The following is a 24,504-nucleotide window of genomic DNA, read 5'->3' as shown; positions in this document are numbered from 1 at the left end:
GGAGCGGTTCAAGTTTCTGTGGCATCTTCTATGACCTAATGCCGGAAAACCGCTCAGATTGCCACGGGTACGTATTCGGGGCGATCAAGCTTCAAATCAACCATTCCAAAACCGATAACAAATTCACGGGACCAACTGTGACTCCAAACGTTGACCGATAAGGAAGATTTACTGTGTGCTCCTTATCCCGGAGCTTTGTGTGTCTAAACTCTGCAGAGAACGCCGCGCAGATGGAAATAAGAGCATTTTGAATGTCAAAAAGATGGCTTTGATGAAGAGGAATGGCATGTCTCGATCATCGGAAAGTTGCGCTCACTGTTATTATTGATGCTGTAAATCGTACCGAGGTGCATAAATAACTACAGGACGTGCCAAAATTGCCTTGGCAAGTGCTTCAGAACAATCTGAATGGTAGTGAAAAACTGTGACCAACAGTGTATTCTCTGTGCCGATAAAGCAGCATTGCACTAATCATCTTTGCCTCGTTCTTAAGGATGATCAATAAAGGGGAGCACGCAGTTTTGAAAGCACCTTGCGTCCAGGTCTAGAGTGTGGTCTAAACAATAGATGGCATGTACGATGAAAGTATTCAAACTTTCGGGTCTTGTACTTGCTGGTTGAAATAGCGGGCAGTTAGAGAGACAATTTTCTCTCCAACTAAACAATTTAAAGAACTTTATATTTCAATGCATTTTCTCAGCACACAACTTCTTGGCTTTTTGCTACCATTATGTCCATTCTTCGACTCCGTTCATCGTGAGATATTTTCTTGTTCACTTCGGATCTTAATATTGGACGTCCACTGGTGAGGGCAAAGTAAATCAGAGGATTTCAAACAAAAGCTCCTTTTGGAACAATTCCAGGTACTGCGATGATAACATTTCTTGTGGAGGATTTTAGCGATGTTTTTAACGAGTTGAATGCCTCGGTTAACCACAAAATGGCTTGGTTATTTCCTTGGCTAGCATGATGTAAAAGCCACTCAGACAACCAGGTAGAGACGTGCGTCCAATCCCTACGAGGTGCGGGTGAGTGTACGTCAAACGGCCACCAATTCAGGTACTATGACAATTAATTCACTACAGTTAAGCCTTAGGTGGTTGCAAGTGAAACATCAATCACATCTGTTAGATGTAGTGTATGAATAATTTGAATAAAGTCGAGGTAAGCAGCTTCATTGTTTGGCAGGATGGCTGATCAGGACAATACAGTAGTAAAGCGAATATCAGAACAATCGACTATTCAGAGACATTAGTGAGATGCCACACCAGTTTGCTGTGGCAACTAAGCCCAAAGTCAAGGTAGATATGCCAGTTCCAGTTCCGATTTTTGGGTCACTAACCTTCCAGCTTGTCGGCAAAACTTTGAGGTAAGTTAGTAGATTAATAAGCGCAGACGCGTGACTTTATTGGGGTGTTTTGTATGCAAAAATTTTTTTAATTTTACTCAGAATTGGTCTTCCGTTCCGCTGAATCACTGATACTCCTCGAGATTCGTTGTTCCGGTCCTTTATTTTACGAAATTTGTAGCTTCTCATCACTTGCCAGGCATTACATTTTAGTTTGGACTTTCCCAGTTAATCTGTTAACCCCATCTTCAATTTGTCATGATAGGATCTTGTTAGGCATGACTGATTCTCTAGAAGCAAAAAAGGCCAATAACTGCGCTTCTCTGACCTCGATGTCCGCTGCAATTAGTGTCAGATTATTCAAGACAGTCTGTGTCAACTAATGTCCACCATTCTCTGTGACTGCTCTGCTTCTGTGCATTCTTGGGTACCCACAATTGACATCAGTCGTGACTTTATTCTAACCGTACCATTATGAGATTGCCTGATGGTATGACACAGGCTCGAAATTCCATGGCAGCACAAACATTATGGAACTGTTGTAAACCGATAAATGGATAATTTCTCCAAATCATGACGTTCATTTCAGTGGTCCTATGATCATCTGGCTGGCCGACGCATAAGAATATTATGATTGTGCTGAGGTGCAAACATTGAAGCGATGAGATTGCCTGATGGTATGACACAGGCTCGAAATTCCATGGCAGCACAAACATTATGGAACTGTTGTAAACCGATAAATGGATAATCTCTCCAAATCATGACGTTCATTTCAGTGGTCCTATGATCATCTGGCTGGCCGACGCATAAGAATATTATGATTGTGCTGAGGTGCAAAGCATTGAAGCGGCTGATATCGATTTTGGATGTTGCGTGTCGTATTGTGTCAATGGAATCTCAAGAGGAGGAGCTATTATTGTGTTCTGGCGGAGAGGTAACTTTCCGACACCAACAGTGCACCCTAGGCGGGAATCAAAGGATGGAGGGTCGTTATCAAGTCAGTAATAGACAATAATTACTGAATAAGCAAAGAGTAGAGGCGTGCTGTGTATAGCGAATGCGGCGGTTGGACTACTGCCAACTGAGAATAATATCATCGTCAGACTCAAATTACCAATCGAGGAGAGATGTGTTGCCGTGTGGCCACAATAAGATATGTCAACTGCGGCCTCATCTCAGAATAGGCGACCTACCAACGTTGGTATCGAACGGGCCGGAGCGGTATATTTTACTCGCAGGGAGCCATTTGCCTTCTGAAGTCCTCCACATTTAACTTCTTACGCCAAGTCTTGCCTTCTCATCACTAGCATTGCATCGCACGTAACTGACACTGTTACTGAATTTGTTGGTGAGAACGTTATATGCTCAAATCTACTGCCCATTTGGTGGGTGCGGTGTGTGATAAAAACAGTCACATGGCTTAATTCGTCCCGTGCGGCCTTGAAGAACATCGTGGAATGCGGAGAATGCACCGGCATAAAATCAACGTTTGTTTAGGCTCATCCCCATAAGAAGTGCGTGCGGCCGGTTCATCAAAAACTGAGGTCCTGTAAAAACCGTACCACCAATGCCCTGCATCATTTTGAGATAAATTATTCATAGAAGGTCAGAGTCAGATTGGGCTGTACAAACTGTGATTAAGACCTCAACTTTTCAAGTTGCCGCATCTGAGACGCAAGCGCATATTCGGGCACACAAACATCAAGCAGGTTCACTATTGACGCCTTAACGGTGGTGGATTTTCAGAAGGCCTTTGAGGGTGCTATTAGCGAACATAAGGAACTTGCGTTAAAAAACAAAAAGTAGCTTCCAGCCAATGGAAAACCCAAAATAAACTCAAAAAGAAAAAGCGGGTTTTTTGTGTAAGTCAATCCTGTGAGCATTCGTTCTAAAAGTCCAAACGTGAGGGAGGATCGTAAGCAAAATCTTGCTCTTATTTTCTAGCGCCGAGCTGCGTGATGGGCGTTTCTGGATGCAATCAATTATATTTAGAGCTAATATGTGAAACACATCATCGGGTATTGTCTCAAGAATATTTGTACACGCAGAGTTTTTCGGGAATCGATTTGAAAGCGTCGTCTGAATCTATCAAAACAGACTCAAGGGTAGGTTCTTCTGAGTACTGAGTCCTTCAGGGTTTTGTGAGGCGAACTGCCATGACTGCAGTGGAGCTGCGAGGCTTTCGTTTTGAATGACGCACCTCACTGTAGCCCCTGGTCGAATTTGTGTGATGCTACGCCTTAGTTCCTGTTGCCTGTTCACTGAAGCAGATAAACGTGAAACTAGACAGAATTCTTCTGGATCGCCAAGTCTTCAGGCTTTTCATAGTAAAGTTACTGTAGTCATTTGCTAGACAGTTCGTGAATCTTCAAAGACACCCCTGAATGGCCGAAAATTTCTGATACGCAGTAACATAGCATTCAGATCTGGCATTTCTAACACTTTTGCTTCAAGCCGTTATGTTCACCACATTTGTCTACCAACCTCCGCCACAAACCGACACAAGGCAGCTTCCGTATTGAGCAAAAATGTTATAAACCTTCGAAGGCCGTCGTGGGGTCCTCCAGAGGTTTTGACGGTGAAGCATACAAGTTTCCATATTTCGGTCATACAGTGTTTCATGAACGGAACTTATGGCTGTCTGTACAGTTGGAGCACAAGCAATCGATGTTTGAGAGCCAGCTATTCCCTGAATATTTTTTGAACCACCGGAAATATTCTTTCCCAATTACCGTGCGCAATATAACCTTGAAAAATAACCAGGCCATAGTTCAGTAGTGCTAAAAGCAAAGTATACTAGCGGAAACATGCTTGAACAAGGTTTAGGCGTGGGGAACTCTTAGATGCGAAGACCTTGTAAGGATAAGGGGTACAGGATTTCCCCGAGTTTAACGTTTGGTGGATGCAAGGTCTCCAAACACATGTGTGAATCTTCGAGAACACGCCCGATTAGGGTATGCTTTTCATGTCTTTAGTAGGCAAATTTTCTGGAGTGTTTGATAGGCGGTCTGGCGTGGGCCCTAAGGTGTACTTTGATATTTCTTAGAATAATAACGGGGGAGGTGCACCAAATCATCCAAAGAACAAGAACTAAGCTTCGGGCTGAGATTTCATCATAAATTTGGGAGAAAGTACCTGATTATGGAGGGCGCGGTGAACAAGAACTAAGCTTCGGGCTGAGATTTCATCATAAATTTGGGAGAAAGTACCTGATTATGGCAGGTCGCGTTATACAGCTTTGCAGCGAATTGTCAAGCAAGAAGGCCCAGAGGGAATTTGTTCTGAATTAGATTGATGAAAAAAGCTCTAACAACTGCATTCCCCTGATCGCACTGTCCGACACATTTGGTTCGTTCCGGCGTAGACATGACCTCTTGTGCGCCTGTGACAGCCCCGCTTCTGCGAATCCCTGGCCGTACGATTCTGGATGTAACTGACGATATGACACTGGCCAGCCGGGAGTAATCATTATTATCATTATGTGTTCCATCGCAATGCGCAATGTCTATTGGGGCTAACGTGTTAGATACCACCTTCCGAGGGACAGGAAGAATGTGAATTTCTGCTGGACAAAATCCAAACTATTTCATTGCAAAATGAGCTGGTTGGTGGTGCAATCTGGTGATATTGAGGCTCGTTCCCCTCCACTTCCCCCCACTGGAGACTGGCCCTTAATCATCGACATCCACTCCTCCCTAGACCTGGCCAGAATGGCGCAAAAGTTAGAAAATTTGGACGGATTTGGTATCCAGGTTTCAAGCGTCATCCTACTAACTTCTTGACATTTGCCACATAGATTCTTCGATGCACATGCTAAAATCAGAATAATGCATCGCATGGTTGGAACAAGATTTCACAAGATTTCAGACCACCGGGCGTTTAGGGGTGGCGGTGGCACGTGATTGGTCAACACCTGGGTTGTGGCCTTGCGGTATCGAGGCCTGCTCTGATTGGGCGAAAATAGGCCCGGGCGCTAGGTGCATACCTGCTTCCACCGGTGGTGTCCTCGATGCATGTTCGGGTCTTGACAGGTTTCCGTTGTAGTCGCTTTATACACTATGCGCTGTGCATGTTCTTCTGGTCTGGTTTCGGGGTTCTCCATGGTTGGGAGTTCTCTTGGACCAGACTAGGCGCTCCGACCCTGTCGGAGTTAACTTAGACTTCGTCGTCGTCCCCTCCACTCAGAGCGCTATGCGTGGAGAAGAGAATCACCCTCATCCAAGTCGTAGTTCGCAGGTTAATCAAGGTTTTCTGCAAGGAGCTCGCTTGGGACTTTGTGGGATTGATTCAACAAGACAAACCCCCTCACTGCATTGGGGCCAAATGTGGTCCATCCAATGGTCCTGAAGGAAACATCGCTCACACTGGCAAAGAATTTCCACCTTGTATTTCGTCAATCAATAGACGAAGGAAACCTTCGCTCTATTTTCCAGGAGGCAATTTTCACGCCAATCTGCAAACCTGGTGACTGACTATCGCCCGGAAGCTATAGGCCTATTAGCCCCACTAGCGTACGTTCAAGATGGTGGGACGCATTCTGAAGCTGGCCATTTCAGATCACCTCACCAACAACAACTTGATATCCTCAGTGCAACACTGGTTCCTTCCAAATGGTTCTTGCGTAACGAACATACTCGTATTTATGGGCAGCTTAACCCAAGCTAAGGACGAAGTACTCATATCGGAAGTTATATTTTTCGACTCCTCAAAAACATTCAATCGAGTCTCACACGTTCTGCGGCTCCAGAAACTCGAGTCTTACGGGATTCAAGGGAAAATTCTACGATGGATTGGAGCGTTCCTGTCAGACAAAACATTCCGAGTGAAATCAGTTCCGACCTACTCTTCTTTGGCACCGGTCTCCATTGGAGTTACCCAAGGCTCCGTTTTGTGACCACTGCTGTTCCTGATCTGTCAGCAACCTTCCAAATATTGTTGCAAGTCCATGCCTACTTTTTCGGACGATTGGAAATTGTGGAGCTCAAATGCCAGTGCCTTTTAAATGGATGTAGACGTTGCAAATATTGGTTGTTGGACTGGCACCTTCCTCTGAATCACGAGAAGCACGTTCATTGGTCATCCACAGGGCACTCAGCGAACGATTTTGTGGTTCATGGTGAGAATGGACCAGAAGACATCGCGACGATAGATGCTAAAATGGATTTGGGTATTTGTCTCTCTTCAAACATGTCTTTCTCAATGCACCATGAGAAATCGGCCCAAAAAGCATTAGCCGTTCTACAGATGATTCAACGAACCTTACAGACACTCTATGGGGCCTACGCCAGACCGCTTCTTGAATACTCCAACCAAGTTGTCTACCCAGGACGCTAGAAAGGCTTAACCCTCGTCGAGCGTGTCCAGCGAGCCGCTACGAAAATGGTTGGCGGCCCTAAAACCGTTGTTTATGGAACGCGTCCCGTGGTGCTTAGCGTGTTTCCCCACTAGTATCTTCGCCTCTGAGGAGACTTCATTCTTACTGACGCCCTGTTCGAACAGGGTTTGGTCAACAGGTTTTTCACCGTTGACCTAATTAACACACGGCGGGGACATGGTAGAAAGATTTTCAAACCCGAAGCACTCACCTTTATTAGCCAATAGTTTTTCTCATTGTGGGTAGTTAGTGCGTGAAACAACCTTCCTCCGACGGTTCACGCTACATCCAGTCCTCAGTTCAAAACACTTCCAAAGGATTTTGTAGGTGATTCCTCGCGCTGGCAAGATTACTGCTTCATGCTGAGAGCGCAAAGAGCTGTGCTGCACCCTTTTTCGCCTTCCAGGTGAACGGAAACTGCTAACGACAAGAACAAACCCGACCCTGGAAGTTTGGTCGAAAGCCTATATCCCGTGTATCAATCCGTGAATCGATGACTGGTGTCAGCAGAATCAGAAGCTAATGAACGATTTCCAGTCATCATGCAAAGGAACCAAGGTGGCGACCAGCCTGACTGGTTTGATGTTAGTCCCTTCATTCAAGCAAATAAATGGGAAGTCACGTTCGGTTGTGGCGTATAGTGATGACGTTCCGCTAGCTTTATCCACATGGAGTAATCTTCAATTTTTGACGCCCGGTGCTACTTTCGGACGGACCTTGCTGAAATGCGCCCCGGACCTTAGCCTGATTACAAATGTCATGTAGTCTACTCGCTCCTTAAATCTGTTCCTAATCCCGTGGTTTGGTGACTTGATTATGAGTTTTCTTCCCGTAGTTTTCACACGGTATCCTGTTTCCGCTGGATGGGTTAGAGTCCCGGGCACATACCGTCAATCTGTCACGTGTGATTCTGGGAGGCTCATCTTTAGCTTTTGGACAAACAAATAAAATTAATAAATCGCTCAGCTGTAGCACCCTTTCGGCGCCTAGCTGTCATGCCCCGAATGAAGCGCGAGGGCTAAGGTACTGCCAGGGTGCCCAAGCCTAGAAGGGAAAGTCCGAGATTCAGAGGTCGGGTTCGAACGACGGACCTTCCGGTCAGCTAATTCGCATTCTAACCACTGAGCCATTTCGCCTCCACAACCTTGCGAACCACTTTAGTGAGTAGTACAAACAAATAAAATTAATAAATCGCTCAGCTGTAGCACCCTTTCGGCGCCTAGCTGTCATGCCCCGAATGAAGCGCGAGGGCTAAGGTACTGCCAGGGTGCCCAAGCCTAGACAGGGAAAGTCGAGAGGCAGAGGTCGGAACTGCCCGAAAAGTGACCCCAGTAAGCGCTATTCGAATTGAAATTCATGCCGGACTGCCTACACACTGTTTAGGGTACGGAAACGGGAACACGAAATCAACCAGAATGTTTTACCCAAGCTGGTCCTAAAGCGTTTATGTGCGTACCTAAATCGCAGGACTAACTGTGAAGTCGGAGTTCCATCCTTCGGTTAGAAAACTGCACCAGATGTGTAGAGGATGATCCCTTCCAGCAGCACTTGATACCGGATTACACATAGTTTTGGTATATGTGAACTTCAGGAAAGCGTTCTGTGAAGTCCCTCCTCAACAGCTTCTGTGCGTTCTCCGTTTTTTCCCTGGCCACCACCCGTAATAGTCAACTTGTCTGCACAAGCACTGGTCTTCTCCAAGGTCCGGGCGCTCGGACCCGAACTTTCCAAGACTTCCATCAACAGCGTACCTCAACTCTTGAACGTCAACTATTTGCTGTGTGCACGTAATCTGGATGGTGGTAATTTCAGGTGAATCTGCTGTCAGTCCAATGTACCGTGGATGCTACCTAACCAGTCAGAACCATGGAATTGCCCTATGAATCTCTCATGTATTAAATTGCAAATCTTCGCCGAGGCCCAATATCGATATCACTACTTTTGTGGCGCTCGTCCCCTGTGGACTTCGGTTAGGAAGGATTTTGGGATAATGGATATGTCCAGGCTAAAATCACATGCAGATAAGTCCTGAAAATTGACACCAGCCTCAAGATTGCATTGAGTTCATTCTCACAACTCTTCGGCATGTTGCCAGACAACGGCGTTCTATTTTTTCCCCACGTGCAGCCCATTCAAGAGTATGGTCAAGCTGTCTCGTACCCCTTACCAATGCGGGGGCCAACTTTGAAACAAAGGAATAACAGCGCGAAACTGAACGGCAGTATGACAGCCCACGTACACTAATGAGTTGTATAGCTACAACTGATCGTGCCATATCAGTCGTCGCTTGGTGCCGTCAATCGGATTGCCTTACCTGCTACGTACAATTTGGTGGGCGAATAGGTGAAACCTTGCGTCTGTTGATTCCTTCCATCGTCCCTATTGCTTCTTTCTCTCGTCCTGTCTCACTTGACAGTCACTCGTACGTAGATCTCAGCTGTAGGCATTTCTGCCGGGCGCCAATGAAATTGGCACGTTGCGTGCAACCACTCACATCTACTGTTCCATATCTGATACTCAAGCCTGTTGCAGCCTTCAACGTGAGAACCGTTGGGCAGTTTGGCCCTCCCCCTTGATCCCAGATATAGCTTCGGTTTTTCTTGCATCCCTGAAACTCGAATACAGCTTTTGAGCTTACGACACCCCTTCTGTCTGGATGATTGTAAGTTTCGAGCGATTTCAAAGCTGCCGAAGTGGGTCGCGCCGGTGTTAGTATGGTCCCAAGCCGAGATCCTCTTAGTCGACTGGATACCTATAAACAGCCGCCTCTGTGCTGTTTGACTTCCTAATTCGATCAAAACGCACTGGTTAAAATAGTGAACGCTCTATGTTTATCGTGTCTATTTACACACAGTAGCTCAGATTCACTGAAAGACACCTGATCGTCCAGGTGTAACACCCTTTTGGTGCCCAGCTGCCATGCCACCCGAAAGAAGCACGAGGGATGAGATAGTGCCAGATTTTACAAGACTAGCTAAGTGCAGTCGAGTTTCCGGAGTAAGGTTCGAACCAAAAGCCTTCTCTACTTAATCACTAAGCCATCTGGAGCTGAAGGACATCTTCTATGGGGAACTAATCATTTTCTTACCCACCACCACAGACAGGGCGCCTAATTTCGTCAGGAGCACGCCTCGGTGATGTGTTTAGTCTAAGCGCAAAACGCGGCGACGATGGTGAACGTCTTTTGCAACTTGATGCTCACCACCATTTGTTTCTCATCAGTGCTGGGATTTGACCGCTGTGCTACCTGCTGCCGAGTAGCCTTGGAGTCAAATTAACCATCTCATCAGCTATCGTTGGTGCGCTTCAATCCTTGATTGCCGATCGTTCTGGAATATACAAGCTGATTCAGATCATGCTTCTGTTCGGCGCGGGGGGCGAGATGGCCCCGAATTTACTGACCGGAAGGTTCGTGGTTCGAATCCGACCTCCGCCACTCGACTTCCCCTCTCTAGGCTTGGGCAACCTGGCAGTATCCTAGCCCTCGTGCTTCCTTCGGGTGGCACGGCAGCTAGGCACCGGAAGGGTGCTACAGCTGAACGCCTTTTTTCTTTTCTTCTTTCTGTTCGGCGCAGATTTTCATTAATCTTCCCAGGTAGACCACGGAAACGAGCTTCCACGTAAAAGCGGTAGAGAAGCTCTGTTAGTTACGATCTAGGGAAACATACCTGAACCTATTACGCAGTGCACTATATATAGCCTTTTCGGAGGGCATTGACCTTAACTGGGATGAGAAACCATGGCTATACCTGACGCCGGGAACTGCTTGTGGTGCTCATGAGCTCGTGCATAGATGCCATCGGATCTCAGAACACTCTTTGTTACTTCTTGATGCGAGGTGCTCTATCTCTCCCGATTCGACATACAATTCGGCTAGATAATCGATTAGACAATACCTTCAGTGATTCGGACGGCTATTGTTTGATATCCCAGTTCGGGAATACCATATAGGCTTAACATTACCGCTCCCTGCTGATGGTCTTGATATGTCTCAGGAGTGCAATTGTGTTATGTTTTTCCTACAGAAAACCTGTATCCTTACTTTATTCCAGGTTACCAGGTGTCTGTCTTGTAGGGTGGAGTAGCCGAATCGTTTTTCGAAGCGTCCAGTTCGGTGCTCAGAACAACGCTTCTGTGAATGTGTTAGGGTTCGATCACGCTGCGAGCAAAACAGTATGATATGCGGATCGTGGCAATACTCTATCCCCAGCTATGTTGCTTGATCCAGACTCCTAGCACGGCGGATAGTAAAAAGACGAAAAATCTATATATAGTTTGACCTTGAAGATGCTAGCGCACATAAAAATACAGAGGTTTTTGGGGGGATATTGATATCTCCAACAGAATGAACTGCTGACCCATCTTTTTCACAGACGGTGTCACTTGTTCTATGTTTCTACATCCGGTTGTTCGAGTCAGTTGAAACAGGATGTGTTAATAGCCTCTTGCGACCGAATGCTTAATCTCATGGAATACCATGGACTCACCAGGAGGCGGGATGGCTCAGTGGTTCATTATCATCATCGACAGCATGACGTCAGTGTTCTACACCAATGCTTCACTGCCGTGCAGTGGTTAGAGAGCGAGTTTACGGACCGAAAGTTTCGTGTTTCAGATCCGATCTCTGCCTCTCGACTTACCAGGTCTAGGTTTGAGCAACCTGACAGTATCCCAGCCCCCATGCTTCCTTTGGGTGGCATAGCAGCTAGGCACCGAAGGAATGTTACAGCTGAACCATTTTTAACTACTCACCAGCACTTCCTGTAATTTTTCAATCAGTTTAATGCCTGGCGTTTAGAGACCCGTGTGAACTGTCAGTCTTTATGTGGTGTGGCCAGAGCCGTAATTTACTGGCCGAAAGGTCCGCGGTCCGAGCCCAACCTCTGAATCTCGCCTGCTCCTTTCTAGGCTTGGGTATCGTGACAGTATATCAGCCCTCGTGCTTCCTTCGGGTGGCATGATAAGCACCGAAGGGGTGTCACAGCTGAGCGATTACTGGTTATTGCTTACTGTCATCACTAATAACTTTTGAATTTGATGATATCCCGTGACCATTTGGTTGTACAAGGCGCTTCGAACCTATGTAGTAGCTGGAAGATCTAGGAGGTTGGTCGAACTTATTCCATCGTTTAAATGGCTCAAGTCTTTCAGTGGGTGGATCCCAAGGAAGAGGACAAGAGAAATCGGATGAAAGTTGACTATACCGAGGATGAACCAAATACAAACTCGGTTGGCTACATCAGAGAGAAAATGAAACATTAGTGAAATATTACAAAAGATCGATTTGTTCGTTAGATTCTGACCGTCCCAAAGCCTTTCCTCTCGCAATATGTGTAGGTTTTCAGATGTGGATTCACGTGCACTGGTGCAGTGAAGCATCGGTTTCGAACAGTGATGTCATGCTGTCGATGATGATGATGCAAATGGTTTTGAGTTATGGTTGGATCACGGTCTTGGTGTGCGTATGGACTCGACTGGTGGTTTGTCTGTTTGCACAGAGAGCATATGTGTGGATGGTAACTCAAAGATATCCAGCAATAAATCCAGAGGAATCGAGTCTTCTGATATAGCCAGCGCAGCGTGCTCCGGACGATGTTGGTTTGCGTGACCGACCCATTTGGCAGACCGTACGTCGACTTCGTAGATGGCGTTACCCGTACGGCGCTTGATGTAACCATAAGTCGATTTCTCCACCGTTGCGACAGTCCTTAGTTTATACCGAACCACTGGGCTTATAGGTGGTGTAAACGGTACCGTGATGGCAGTTGAACGATCTTCGCAGATGTTAATTCCTTTTCTGTAGATGCCGGGGAGATTGGCTTACCACATCTATGGGTAAACAGATTTCACGCCGCAAAAGCGCTTCCACGGGTAGCTTAACAAGGAAGTTCCAATAATTTCCGCTGATTTTCCCTCGTCTTTTGGATTTTGAATGACTTATTTGAAAGTTTCGACTAAGCGTTTAACTTGACCGTTAGATTCAGGATGGAATGGCGGAGATATGACGCGGTGAATACCACTTAGCTTGCAAAACAAGGTGAATTCCGCCGAAGTGAATGCACTGCCGTTATCTGAAATCGCTGTTCTTGGCGTACCGAAGTGACTAAAGATGCGAGTGGACTGCAATATTATGGAGCGAGAAGTGATGTGATCCATCATGGTTTTCTCCAGCCATTTACTGTAAGCTTGGCATAGCTCAGTGGTTAAGGCGTTAACTTACTAACCGGTAGGTATGTGGTTCGAGCTGAACCTCAGCAACTCAGCCGCTCCTGTCTAGACTATGGCAACTTGACAGTATCTCAGCCCTCGTGCTCCCGTCGGATGGCGTGGCAGCTAGCCACCCAAAGGTGGTACAGCTGAATGATTTACGGTAACCGTCAACCGTGATAAGGTAATGCCGATTGTTGATTGGTCCTGGAAAATCAATATGTATACGACCAACTGTTAATTGATGCAGGCCACGAAGGTAACTTGGTCTTCGGCGGCGATTTCGCAGAACACTGACATTTTAAACCAGACTGCACAAGTTCTGACTGTCCACACTCGGCTAGCATACATAACTTCTTTCCAACGCTTTTATGCCATTGATACCCGGTTGCCCAAAATGAAAGTGATTCAGTACTCGCGCTTGCAGTTTGACTGGTATTATAACACGTTAACCAAAGAGAATACAACCGACTTCACATGGAGAAAACCGTCGATTGGATAAGGACTGGATGTTGCGTGTCACTGGCGATGATAGTGTAATATTTGCTGGAGCACGGAGTCATATCTGGTTCCGTCATGGACGCTGTTGATGTAACTGGATGTAACTAGCTTGAATGGGTGCAGCAAGTTTTGGTTCGGTAGAAAAGGAAACCGTAACTATATCTTCTTCCGGCTGTCGTTGTGAGTCCATCAGTTGTGATAGGGCATCTGCCTGGCCAATGGTATCCACAAACTGGTGTTTGATTGAACAATCATAGCCAAGGACAATGGTTACCCTGTGCTGGAGACGATTTTCCTTCTATACCGGAACGCCTTTTTCGAACCGGAGATATTAACAAGAGGTTTGTGATCGGTGAGGAGTGTGAAATGGCGACTGTGAATCATTTTCCGGAGTTTCTTGATGACAAACACAATTGCAAGTGTTTCTTTTTCTACCTGACTCATTGTGTTCTGTTTGTGTCAGACCTGGCTGCATGGGCGATGGCTTTTTCAGTTCCGTCAGGAAGTCTGGAAAATGACTACTCTGATTCCATGGTCGGATGCATCTTATGCTAGAATGATATCCATAGACGGGTTGTAATATGTAAGCAGCAAGTCTTACCATAGAAGTTATATATCTGCGTCGAAAGCTGATTGACACTGAGGTGACCAATTCCAAGGAACATCCTTTTTTAAGAGATGGTTGAGAGGACCACGGACACGATATATATTTGATGGAAAAATCGTTCAGCTCTAGCACCCTTTCCATGCCTAGTTGCTGTGATACACGAAGGAAGCACGATGACAGGGATACTACCAGGTTGCCAAAGCTTAGACAGGGGAAGTCGAGATCGTGTTTGAACCACGGACATTCCGGTCAGTAAATCCGCGTTCTAAGCACTTAGCTATCTCGCCCAAGCTTATACAGGTACATTCGAGGTCATCATCATCAGAGACACCAACATCAGTGTTGAGACTTCACTGCCATAAAGTTCATCTAATTACATTCAAAATCCTAGAGTGGAAAGAAGATAGAAAGAGTCAGTGAAAGACGGGACCTGGGCTCTCCTGTGGCTACACCTCCGAGCGCTCAATCTGACAATCTGGAAATGAAGTGACAACACGAACGCCACTGACATCGATCAGCCGCACTGTCTCCTGCGAAGCACATTTGGGATCACGCGGTTCATCCTGGATGGCATACAACACCGAAAACACCCAAACTCTCCGTAATCTCTTTCGCGCCCTTCTGTCAAGTCACGTCCACCTCGGTGTTTGCGCCTTTCTGAAAGGTTGCATGGATAGCGGCACTCGTCTCGGTAGACAGTATTTCGGCGTGCGTAGTACATGACCAAGCCACCAGAGCTGATGGTACCGGATGTCTCCCGCGATTGAAGTAACTGCTGCAGTCGAGATGCTGAGGTTGGGTTTGAACCACGGACCTTCCCGTCAGTAAGCTGGCGCTTTAACCACTGAGTTTTCTCGAGCATAGTTGCGTAGCTGCTGTACAAGGATTTGCCCTGGGTTAGACAGGAGCACTCGAAAAGCCAGGCTAGGCTCAAACCTCAGACTTCATCATCATTGTCATCATCACTGTCAGACCTTCCGGCCAGTAGTTTCGCGCCTTAATCGCTGAGTTGTCCTGAGCTCAGGAAGTAAAACCATTCTCAACAAGAGACCATACCGAAATCTTTGGTGCTAATCTGCACAAATTTTCCTGTCAACTTGTGCAAGTTTTTTTCATTTTCAGATGTTCAGGACCAGTCATGTGAATGCTTCCGTGTGATTCTGTTCGCTGGATAGTCAAGATGAAGGCACTTACTTTCCCTTGTGTTTCCGATTCTTCACAGTAAGTTGTTGGTTTCACTTTTTACATGTGAATGCATCGATCCGTTCTCGGTGGAGTTTGCCCCTATACGACTCATGTGCATAGCTCGAGATAGTTCGGCTTTTGTGCCCCGTTTTGCCTACTTACAGGATGTGTACCGAGAGAATGCCACAACCGAACCCAGTCACCTAGGAATAAGCATGCTTTTTCTTTGTCGTGTTGCGAAGGGTTCTAAGATAGGTTTCCCCTTGAAAACTACTACTTCGATAGTGCACATTATTGTTCTATTTTGGGTGTCTATACTACTCTGGGTATCTTGCTTGGGTATGTTTGTCTCAGGTTTTCATCGGGGGATTAATGAAATTCATCCTCTTTAAGTCAACTCCTCTTGCGTTCACAGAGCGTATTCCCGACCTGAAGTCGGCTGTATTATCAGAATGGTTTCGGTTGTGTGCTTTCTATCGTACCAGTGGTTTGTGTGCTCCGGGTACTATTGTGTCACTCACCCTTGTGAATGTCCCTTACTCTTTCAATCGTAATTTCATCAGGCGCGCCTTATGTAAACAAAACAGCACCCGTCACTGGGTACTTCCAAACTCGAAAAATAGACCGCTTGTGACATTTGTTACGAGGAGATCCGACCGTTTGTGAACCTCTGCTACTGAGCTACACTGCAGGTACCGTTTTGTTCTTTCACGTTTTCCAGNTCGGGATTATTTTCCCTACAACTTTTGAACGTATTTTTTACTTGTTCTTTAAGCGCTAGACTTCAGTAGTTTGCCTACGCAACCACCGTTGCCGCCTCCTGTTTACACTTCCAAACTATTTGCTTCAGTTGAGGGTCGTGATTGTTCCCTTGTTTAGACGTGGGCACTCTTCTCCGCATGCTTGCAACTCTGCTAATATTCCACCCTTTGCGAGCATGACTGCCGTCTAATCTGGAGAAAGTACGAGGGTCGAGATAGTGTCACGTTGCCATAGGTGTGACGAGCAATGAAGAACCGTGGACCTTCAGGTCATGATATCGTGCCTGAACTGTCCTCAGAAACCGGAGGAGATTCAAGGCTGTCTACCCTAGTATATTATCGTTTTCTCAAACTTTTGGTGCTCATGAGCACTTGTAGCAATATTATATCAGCTAGACAGTCACGCGTGTTGTCTATTGCCTCACAATGGACAGTGGACAAAAACGGGACTTCGATAGCTGGAAAACTAAAGCCATGGGCTTGAGTGATTGTAATAACCCTGCTTGCCTTGTCAGTATACTCTTGGTGCTTCACTTAAACGAGACATGAAATTAATTAATTGAATGTACGAGTACTTAAAGCGTGAACTTACTGACCAGAAGGACCATGGTTACAACCCACACCAGGCATCTCGACTGCTTCTGTCTACGTTTGGGCAACTGAGCAGTATCTTATCCCTCTTCCTTAATAGAGTTATGGAACTTAGACACCGAAAGGGTGTTACAGCTGAGCTATTATTATCATGCAGTTATTATTGCGAGTAGGAACGTCCTTTGCAATAGTTCAGTCATCATTATCAACCTCAAACAATTTTGCATAAAAGTGCACATATATTGTTCTCGCATAAGTAAGTTGGTGGCTTCCACGGAGATTCGAACCTATGCCCGTTCACCTAACTTGTCACCCGAGATTATCTCGTAGCCAAACACCTAACAGATACAGTATAAAGCAAAACGCTTTCCTCAGCGTTGCCAAGCGAGCGAACCCTGTTTGTCAATCCATTTAACAATGGTACGAGCTGAGTTTGGATATCAAGACGTCCTGAAATGCTGCGCTGCTGACAGGCTGCAAAAATATACAGTGAAGTTTCTTTTGTTTTCGAATTAGGCAGTATGGGTTGAATGCTCAAAACTCGAACACAGCTTATCGTGCGTATGAGCTTCAAAGCAGCTAGCCTTGTTCTCATGACCATAAGATTGATGAAATTCTTGACTACACAATCATTGCTTTGCCCTTCTTGAGAATGACCAGGTAGTCCTGGCCCTCAAATCCCCATCGGTCTAATGTCGTGTGGTAGAAAATATTTCCGTATCTTGAATTTCATGCCCACTGGAAGATGCAACAGCCTTTGTGCAGCACATTCATTGGAAGGATGTAACTAAAAACAAGAGATTCTTTTGAATTTCCTTAGAGCCCTCGGTTACCACCAACAGGTAGTTTTGTTTTTTCTTGAGCTCATTTCGAGTGGTAGCTTTTTCCATCAGGTACGTATACCTTTAGGCTAAGATCCCTTCGACATACCAAACCGGTCCCCTCATGTGCTTCAACCCGGGGTTCTGGTATACAAAACGCACTCCTGGATCCTTCAAAAAGTGCTGGTACGCTAATTATTTGGGTCGAATGGCCTTTTGGGCTCGAAATACATGTATATCTCGAATGTTGCCTTCCGGTTTCCAGGTTATCTGTCATGAAAACATGCTCACTCGTTTACTATCCTGATGTTAGTAGATTTCTTCGCTTCCCAGATGTCACTAGTTGGTTACCTTGATTTCGTCTTGGAGTCTGTACCACACCTGTTCTCCGCCTATCCGTTGAAACGAGTAATTCAGCAACTCGAAAATGCAGTTGGCTACTTAGTCTGATCGAGTTTAATGACTGTGCTTGGAAGACGAGTGTTTCAAAGTGCACGGACTTTTGCCTGGCCTTGAAAGACAAATGTATCTAACTGTCCCTATGCAAAACTCGGGCGCACTCAACCCTCACATCCTTCCCAGTGTATGTGCTTTTTGCGAATTGTTTAATTTGGGTGTGACATTGACTAACAACCTCACAATGCGTTTGTAGTTGTCATAATGAATATCCTGGCCCAATATGCAAGGAAGATAGCCTGTTACCTAAGGTACATTTTCCAATGTTTAATCTGTTGTTGCATGAGACTGTAGTGCTTAGATCCACTCAGCTAACAAAGCTCTCTTCATCCTTCTCTCTAATTCAGGAGTTTTGTATCCTTCTTGTCCACCAAGTTGTTGTTGGGTTTGGAACCGGAACAAATTTTGCAGGTATGCGGTTATTCGTTTTCCCCTTGCTTCTACCTGAGAATCCACTACGAAGTTACCGAACCTTCGTCACGCGTTCCTCCATTGATCGGGTCTGCTCTGCCATTCCCCATACTATTTCTTGTCTATTGTAGGACCAGAGTTCCAAATTCCAGTTGCCTCCACCATGCTTTACAAATATTCTTCCCATGGTTGAACCTTTTATCCAATTTAGCACGCCTGGATTTTGATGTCTGACTAGAAAAAGTCTAGCCTTTGCCTGGGCTATTTTTTGGCTGAGATATGACATGTGTACACATGCACTGAACAGTTGAAATTTTTCAATGGACAACTATATTGTATTATCTGGTCTGGTGAGGGGAAGAGACAGTTGGCCTTCTCTAAGAAAGTAGCCTCTCCTCAGGGTGGCCCCACATTAACCGTAACTGACTGTACGGTGGACTCTCCAAGGAATAGCCCGTCTTCGGGCCATCTTGGCTATAGTTAACCGTAGTTGTCAGTTTTTTTTCGGTATATTGCGTGCTACAGTACATTCCTTACCTCGAGCACATGTTGCCTTGCTCTAAAATCTGGCCAAAATGACGATGGCGACCGGCTGAGTGACTGTTGGTTGACTCAACCACCGGATTCGTACCGTAACCTTGTGATCTTTTATGGCTAATGTTACCCTAAATCACTTTTGTATATGTGAATGCAGAGAATGGCCAATCAATGTAGCCAGTAGTCTTAATGACACCTACGTCTGTCTTGCATACGACCAACAGCTCGGAAGTGCTGTACTGTCAGCGATCAGTCAAACCAAGCAACGGAGCTAATGTGTGTGCAGTTAAGGGTGAGTGAAATCTATTCCACAGGGAGCTCAAATTACAAATATATCAGTAACTGAAGGAGTACCACGCTACGCAGCAGGCGATACTCTACCGTCGTCAGTCTGTGACTCCCCTCCACCATGGTCGGTAAACGTTTGCTAATAGAAATGGTTTCCCTTCGTATTAAAGACTGTTTTCTCTATTTGGGTGGGTCATATTGCTTTTCCGAAACGCCAGTTTGTGCACTTACCCCAAATCGACTCTGTCCTCTTTCACAGTTGGTCAAAGATTTATCTGAACTGCTAAACAATCAACAGAAGGAAAATCTACTGGAACATCTGACCGTAAGTGATCCATATTTCTGAAGATCTCGCCAATACGAAAATGAGGTTCCACTCTGGCGTCCACTATATATATATTATATTGTCGTCAACTAGAAACGTGACCATCCTCCACAGATAGTATACTAAGATGGATTTAAACTTGCCGATAGCTCACTCTCGGTTTGCCGGGCTTTCGTCAGACTCCGAAATTCAGTCACTTCTTTTATTCTATTCGATTACTGCCTTGCATTTTACTTAACATTCATTTACATATTCAATTGGCGTGAACAGAGAATGAACCTCGCGAAACACACTCATTTGGAAACTAATTTGGTTTTAATGGGAGATTCAACTGAATCTATCGTCTGCGATATTTTTCAACTGAATGCGCTGCACACGGACCGCCCTATGTTTCAGTTGGGACGCTATTCAGGGTATAGTAGTACACTATCTCGGCCGGATATAGTGATCATAAGACCAGCAACCTTATGAGTAGCGCGTTTGGTCGACAGAATGAATCGCTTGCTCATGATTCAGCTTAGCTGGATGTGCAGCTGTCCTAGGGTTGAAGATATTTGAGATATTGAAGTTCTGTTCCTTATAAGTAGTATGCTTCAGAGTTCACCGACACCCACTATTGGTTTCGCTCGATCTGGAGCTCACTAGGTAGACTAAGGCCCGAATTAGCCATATGGTTGCATTTGCATTGCGTATGCAACTGAAGAAAGTAAAAAAGATTCGATGCTTATTTAAGCTTCTCTTTCATCCCATTGTTTCACATTTGTCTAGTTGCGTGTGGTTTTCCACTTCATAATTCAGGGTCTTACTCCAGGGTTGATAGAGACTCGCGGTCACGTTGAGTGGGTACACGCTGGCTATGGTCACCACCTTTTTCTGCATCGGAATTTGTACGACCAACGGTAGAGCATCGTTTGCTGATGTGAATTATCTGTGGTAACACTGCACTATTCGCCCTTCTCTTAAGGCAGTCTGCTGTTCCACATTGTGTAACCTGGTCTTTTCCCATATATAAGGTTTGCTAACTTAGCTTACTCAAAGATTGCTGCCCATGTAGTCTCGCACTCCTCTGTCTCATTCGCATGTGGTCGGCATCTTTCGAAAAAAGGACATGAGATGGACAGGAACGAGGAAACTAACGGCTAGGTGAGCCATTGTTGGGTGAACGTGGCTTTCTGAATGAGACCTGGATTCTTCTGATTGCCGCTGGTTCAGTGCATGTTCGAAATGCTGCTATCGCAACCGGTTCGTTTACGAAACATAAAAACACAAAACAATATCAGACTGTGTGCATGCAAACCAAGTGCAAATGTAGAAATTTATTCTTTTTTGTCTTGCGCAGTTATTTCATCCTATTTATCAAAGTGCTCGACCTATTTGTGTACCATCTGTTTTGTTCGCGCCTAGTTTTATTTCCATTTCAACTACGCTGGCCATCACTGAGAGCTTGTGAAATCACGAAATCATCGTCATCATCACCGACAGCTTAACATCAGTGTTCAACGTCGATGCTTCGCTGCCATACAACCATGATCTATTTAAAATTCCTATTGTGAAGAAAAGAATAAAGGTAGACGGGGAAGGGACTTAGTGCTAGCTTACTACAATCTTTCCGAGGGGCCTACACCTCCACACACTCACTCAGGCAATCTGGATAGAAAAACAAGAAAGGAAAGCCACTGACATCAATTGGCAGCCATATCTTGTAGTGTCTCCAACCAGGCGTAGTGGGGATCACGCGGTCCCCATCCCGGAAGGCGAGTAGAACCGACAGCACCCAAACGNTTCATACTCCTCTGTCAAGTCAAGGGTTGGCCACCTCTCTGTTTACGCCACTCTGAGTTGGGCATGGGAAACAGCACTCTTCGGCAAACAATGGTTCGGCATACGCAACACATGTCCCAACCAACGCGGCTTCTGGTGCTGAGCACATTCTTCAATGGAAGTACCTGTTGCACAACCGACAGGTCACTTTTTAATTGCCTCATACAGCGCTCTTTGTTTCTCTTAAGAAGTCTAATTCTGGGTATTCTCGTCCTTCAGTTATCTCGGTTGGGTGAGTACTCTTTTGAGGTCAACACTGTATTCACACGATGTCGAAGGGATTGTTCGTAGTTCGTATTATTCAACTGACGGGCGAGTTGTTCGCTGAGCTTGACACTTTTGTTGCTTGGTGAACAACTCGACCGTTTACCATATTTTTGTTGCTCACGATTTTCATTGTTTCGCACTTTGCATCTATCTCAGACACATATGCGCTTGAGTCACCTGGAGAGTTTACGATTGACATCCCGACTTCATTCCACCTGCATGGCGCTGTCCGACTGTTATGATTTCGTCAAATGGCTTCCTCCCGAACTGGTACTGCGAATTTTCTCTTATCTTCCCTGGGGTAAGTCAGCTTTTTCTCTCTTTAGATCGTGTGTTTTTAGCTGTTTTTTTTCCAACTTTCAAATAAACGCATCTCAGCGATGTTGCCGATGGCCATTGAACGCTGGGTCGACAATTGTCGTTGATTTGAAATGTTGGTTTCGCGTACAAGTTGACGAGGGCGCTCCGAGTTCGAACCCTCATCATTTTTCAAAACCTCCAATCTACACTATCCTAGGACAACTAGGATAAGCTGTTGATATGCTGGCTTTCGTAACTCCTGTAAGCTGTACGGAAGCGGTCCACGAAACCATGTTGAAGCTGAATGACCACGGCTGCACTATAGCGACTGCCCGTCTGCAGTGACCATTTCTAGTCGAGTGCTAATTCTGTTAATTCTGTTACCCCTGTTAATTTTCATAGTGGCTGCTGGGACAAATTTGTCCTTACATCACTACAGAGGCTTTTTACCATATAGCGTTCGCAGCACTCACATGATATACCTGTTCGCTGGACAAAAGTTAGGGACAAAGAAGAGCTTATCGTGCAAGCTCCTACTACAGAGTCTTCAATTCGCGTGACACGCTTTTGTTTGTGTAACCTGGCTGCATCTCCCCCGGGTTCGAGCCAGGGTGAGAAGGAACGCGAGGACTGACTTCGTTTCAAACGCCGCATTGTACCCGCAGATCGAAGTAACCCAACGTGCTCTCATTTGTTCCGGAAGCTAATATGTTGTACGTCTGTTCCATCTGAAGCCATTCACTCTTCTGCTTTCCCTATTCAGATGCCCTGATAGCCTGTTCAATGGTTAATCGCGCATGGTTCCGCGCTGCCCGACATCCGGAATTGTACAGAAGGTTGTGTCAACTGCCTGAATGGTCTCCACCGTTGCTCGACAGGCAGTTGTTTCCGTTCGGTTGTGCTGCTGATACTGAAGCAGCTCCGTCTACCGGGCAATCGAGTGACTCAATCGCATCTTTATTGGTAAATTCTGGGAACGCTTCGGTTGATGTAAGTAACGCCCATTGGCCTTCATAACGCTGTTTTCCTTCTCTGAGAGACAGGTTTATTGAACTCTCGTATCGCTTATTTTATCCATATTAAGGCCATTTTTTACTCCTCTTCATCAACAGTGGTTTGGGATTTTCCAAAAACGCTCTCGACTGCGCCGGAATTGGTTGCTGGGCCGACATAGGATGCGTCGGTTTACTGGCCATAATGAAGGTAATGGCGTCGGTCTCTTTTGCCCCGTTTCTCAATGCACTAAGAGTCAGGCATGGATTGATTCATATGTCTCACAACACACCTTGGTTTTGCCATCCTGGTTGAGCCGCACTTCTACGCGGCTGGTTTTTCGGAAGATGTACTTATCTGACTGCTTTCTTTTACGTTGTCGTATTTCACTTGATTTAACTCAACACTACTGTTTACCCTGGTATATTCATGTTTGCCATCTGGACGAACTTTAGTCGATAACAAGGTCACTTTCGTCCCACTTCTAGAGTCACTGACCCGGTTAAGAGGAACATACCGAGAGAAGCTCTTTGCAAATCTACACTCACCTTTTGTAACAACCCTTTGTCTTTTGCCGTCTATAAGCTTATATGAACAGCTTTTCTATATGTTTCTCATTACCTGGATCCGTTTGATCATCCCACACAGACCATATGATTCAACGACTGTAGTTGTACTCTAACGTTTTTGGTCATATTGTTGCTTATCATCCGTTACTTCGATCGGCTCACTTGACTTTATCTGTGTGACTTGACCCAACCTAATTCGGTCACCTAAAAAGGAAGTTACACTTTTTTAAACTTACCCGGAGGTTGTTTCGGTGTCCCCGATTTCAAATTCCATTCTTCAACTTATCGGGAGGAGATGCCTCAAGTGGTTAGACCGCGAATTTACTAACCCGAAGGTCCATGGTTCGAATCCGACCTCTGCCTCTCGACTCCCCCTGTCTAGGCTTGGGCAACCTGGCAGTATCCTAGCCCTCGTGCAACCTTCGGGTGGCACGGCAGCTAGGCACCGGAAGGGTGTTACAGCTGAACTCTCTTCTCTTCAATTTATCGTAGACGGGTTCATATGGGGTCGGAGTTTTGGCCATTCGTTTTGAGTGGGCTAACCAACGGAGCGGCAGGCTGTATTTGCTCTTCGAACATTATCAGGTTTTGCGTGGACATTGCAAATGAAGTCGATCAGCAGCCCGAACATGTTATCCGGTGAAAAATCCCGGTGACGACGGCGATCCACGTGAAATTGGAGCCCTTCACTTCATTTATTCCACCATTTTGTTTCGTTCTGCGCTGTTGTTTCAGAAGCTCAACTTCGGCGCATCTAAGTTGTTTTCGAGGTACCGCATCTATCGGATCATGAATTGTTTCGGTGAACGCTGAATGCTTCTGTGGAATCAAGGTGAATATCGATGATGCCGTTGCTGCTTTAGTCCATTCTTTAACACAACAGCTGCCGTCACGAAGAGACTGGACCTTACCGTGCTGTGATGGTTTGCGCACCTCAGCGATCCATTGAGCTATACTGGAAAGTGTCCCCCGACACTCACAGAGTCTCTTACACCAGGTTGGTCAATAGTTAGAGGTCTGACGAACACAGTCTCCTGGCTCTCCAGGTTGGGGGTTGGAACAGGTATGGCGACTTGTTCCGTAGAAAAGGTAATGCATTTGCATTTCCCGCCAAACACCGCTGCCTTGCGGTTAGGCTTTTG

General features: G+C 45.8%; 2 protein-coding genes across 2 annotated transcripts in view; both read left to right on the top strand.

Annotated features, from left to right (window-relative positions):
* Window positions 1-1,259: 1,259 nt before the first annotated feature.
* Window positions 1,260-5,816, top strand: T265_01772 (hypothetical protein; the record flags this gene model as incomplete). Its single annotated transcript, XM_009165862.1, has 2 exons — window positions 1,260-1,369; window positions 5,534-5,816. The coding sequence occupies 2 exons, from the start codon at window positions 1,260-1,262 to the stop codon at window positions 5,814-5,816; spliced, it is 393 nt and encodes a 130-aa protein (XP_009164126.1).
* Window positions 5,817-14,143: 8,327 nt separating this feature from the next.
* The window catches only part of T265_01771 (hypothetical protein), a gene marked incomplete at both ends in the record, with an annotated part of 41,982 nt that continues 31,621 nt past the window's right edge, over window positions 14,144-24,504 (top strand). Inside the window, 6 exons of the mRNA XM_009165861.1 lie at window positions 14,144-14,285; window positions 15,160-15,191; window positions 19,347-19,412; window positions 21,657-21,801; window positions 22,564-22,790; window positions 22,913-23,003. Coding sequence (XP_009164125.1) covers window positions 14,144-14,285; window positions 15,160-15,191; window positions 19,347-19,412; window positions 21,657-21,801; window positions 22,564-22,790; window positions 22,913-23,003 — 703 coding nt within the window. The remainder of the gene's footprint in view (window positions 14,286-15,159; window positions 15,192-19,346; window positions 19,413-21,656; window positions 21,802-22,563; window positions 22,791-22,912; window positions 23,004-24,504) is intronic.

This window comes from Opisthorchis viverrini (genome assembly GCF_000715545.1).
Source record: "Opisthorchis viverrini unplaced genomic scaffold opera_v5_19, whole genome shotgun sequence".
Taxonomy (NCBI): Eukaryota; Metazoa; Platyhelminthes; class Trematoda; order Opisthorchiida; family Opisthorchiidae; genus Opisthorchis; species Opisthorchis viverrini.
This window is presented reverse-complemented; position numbering and strand designations above follow the sequence as displayed.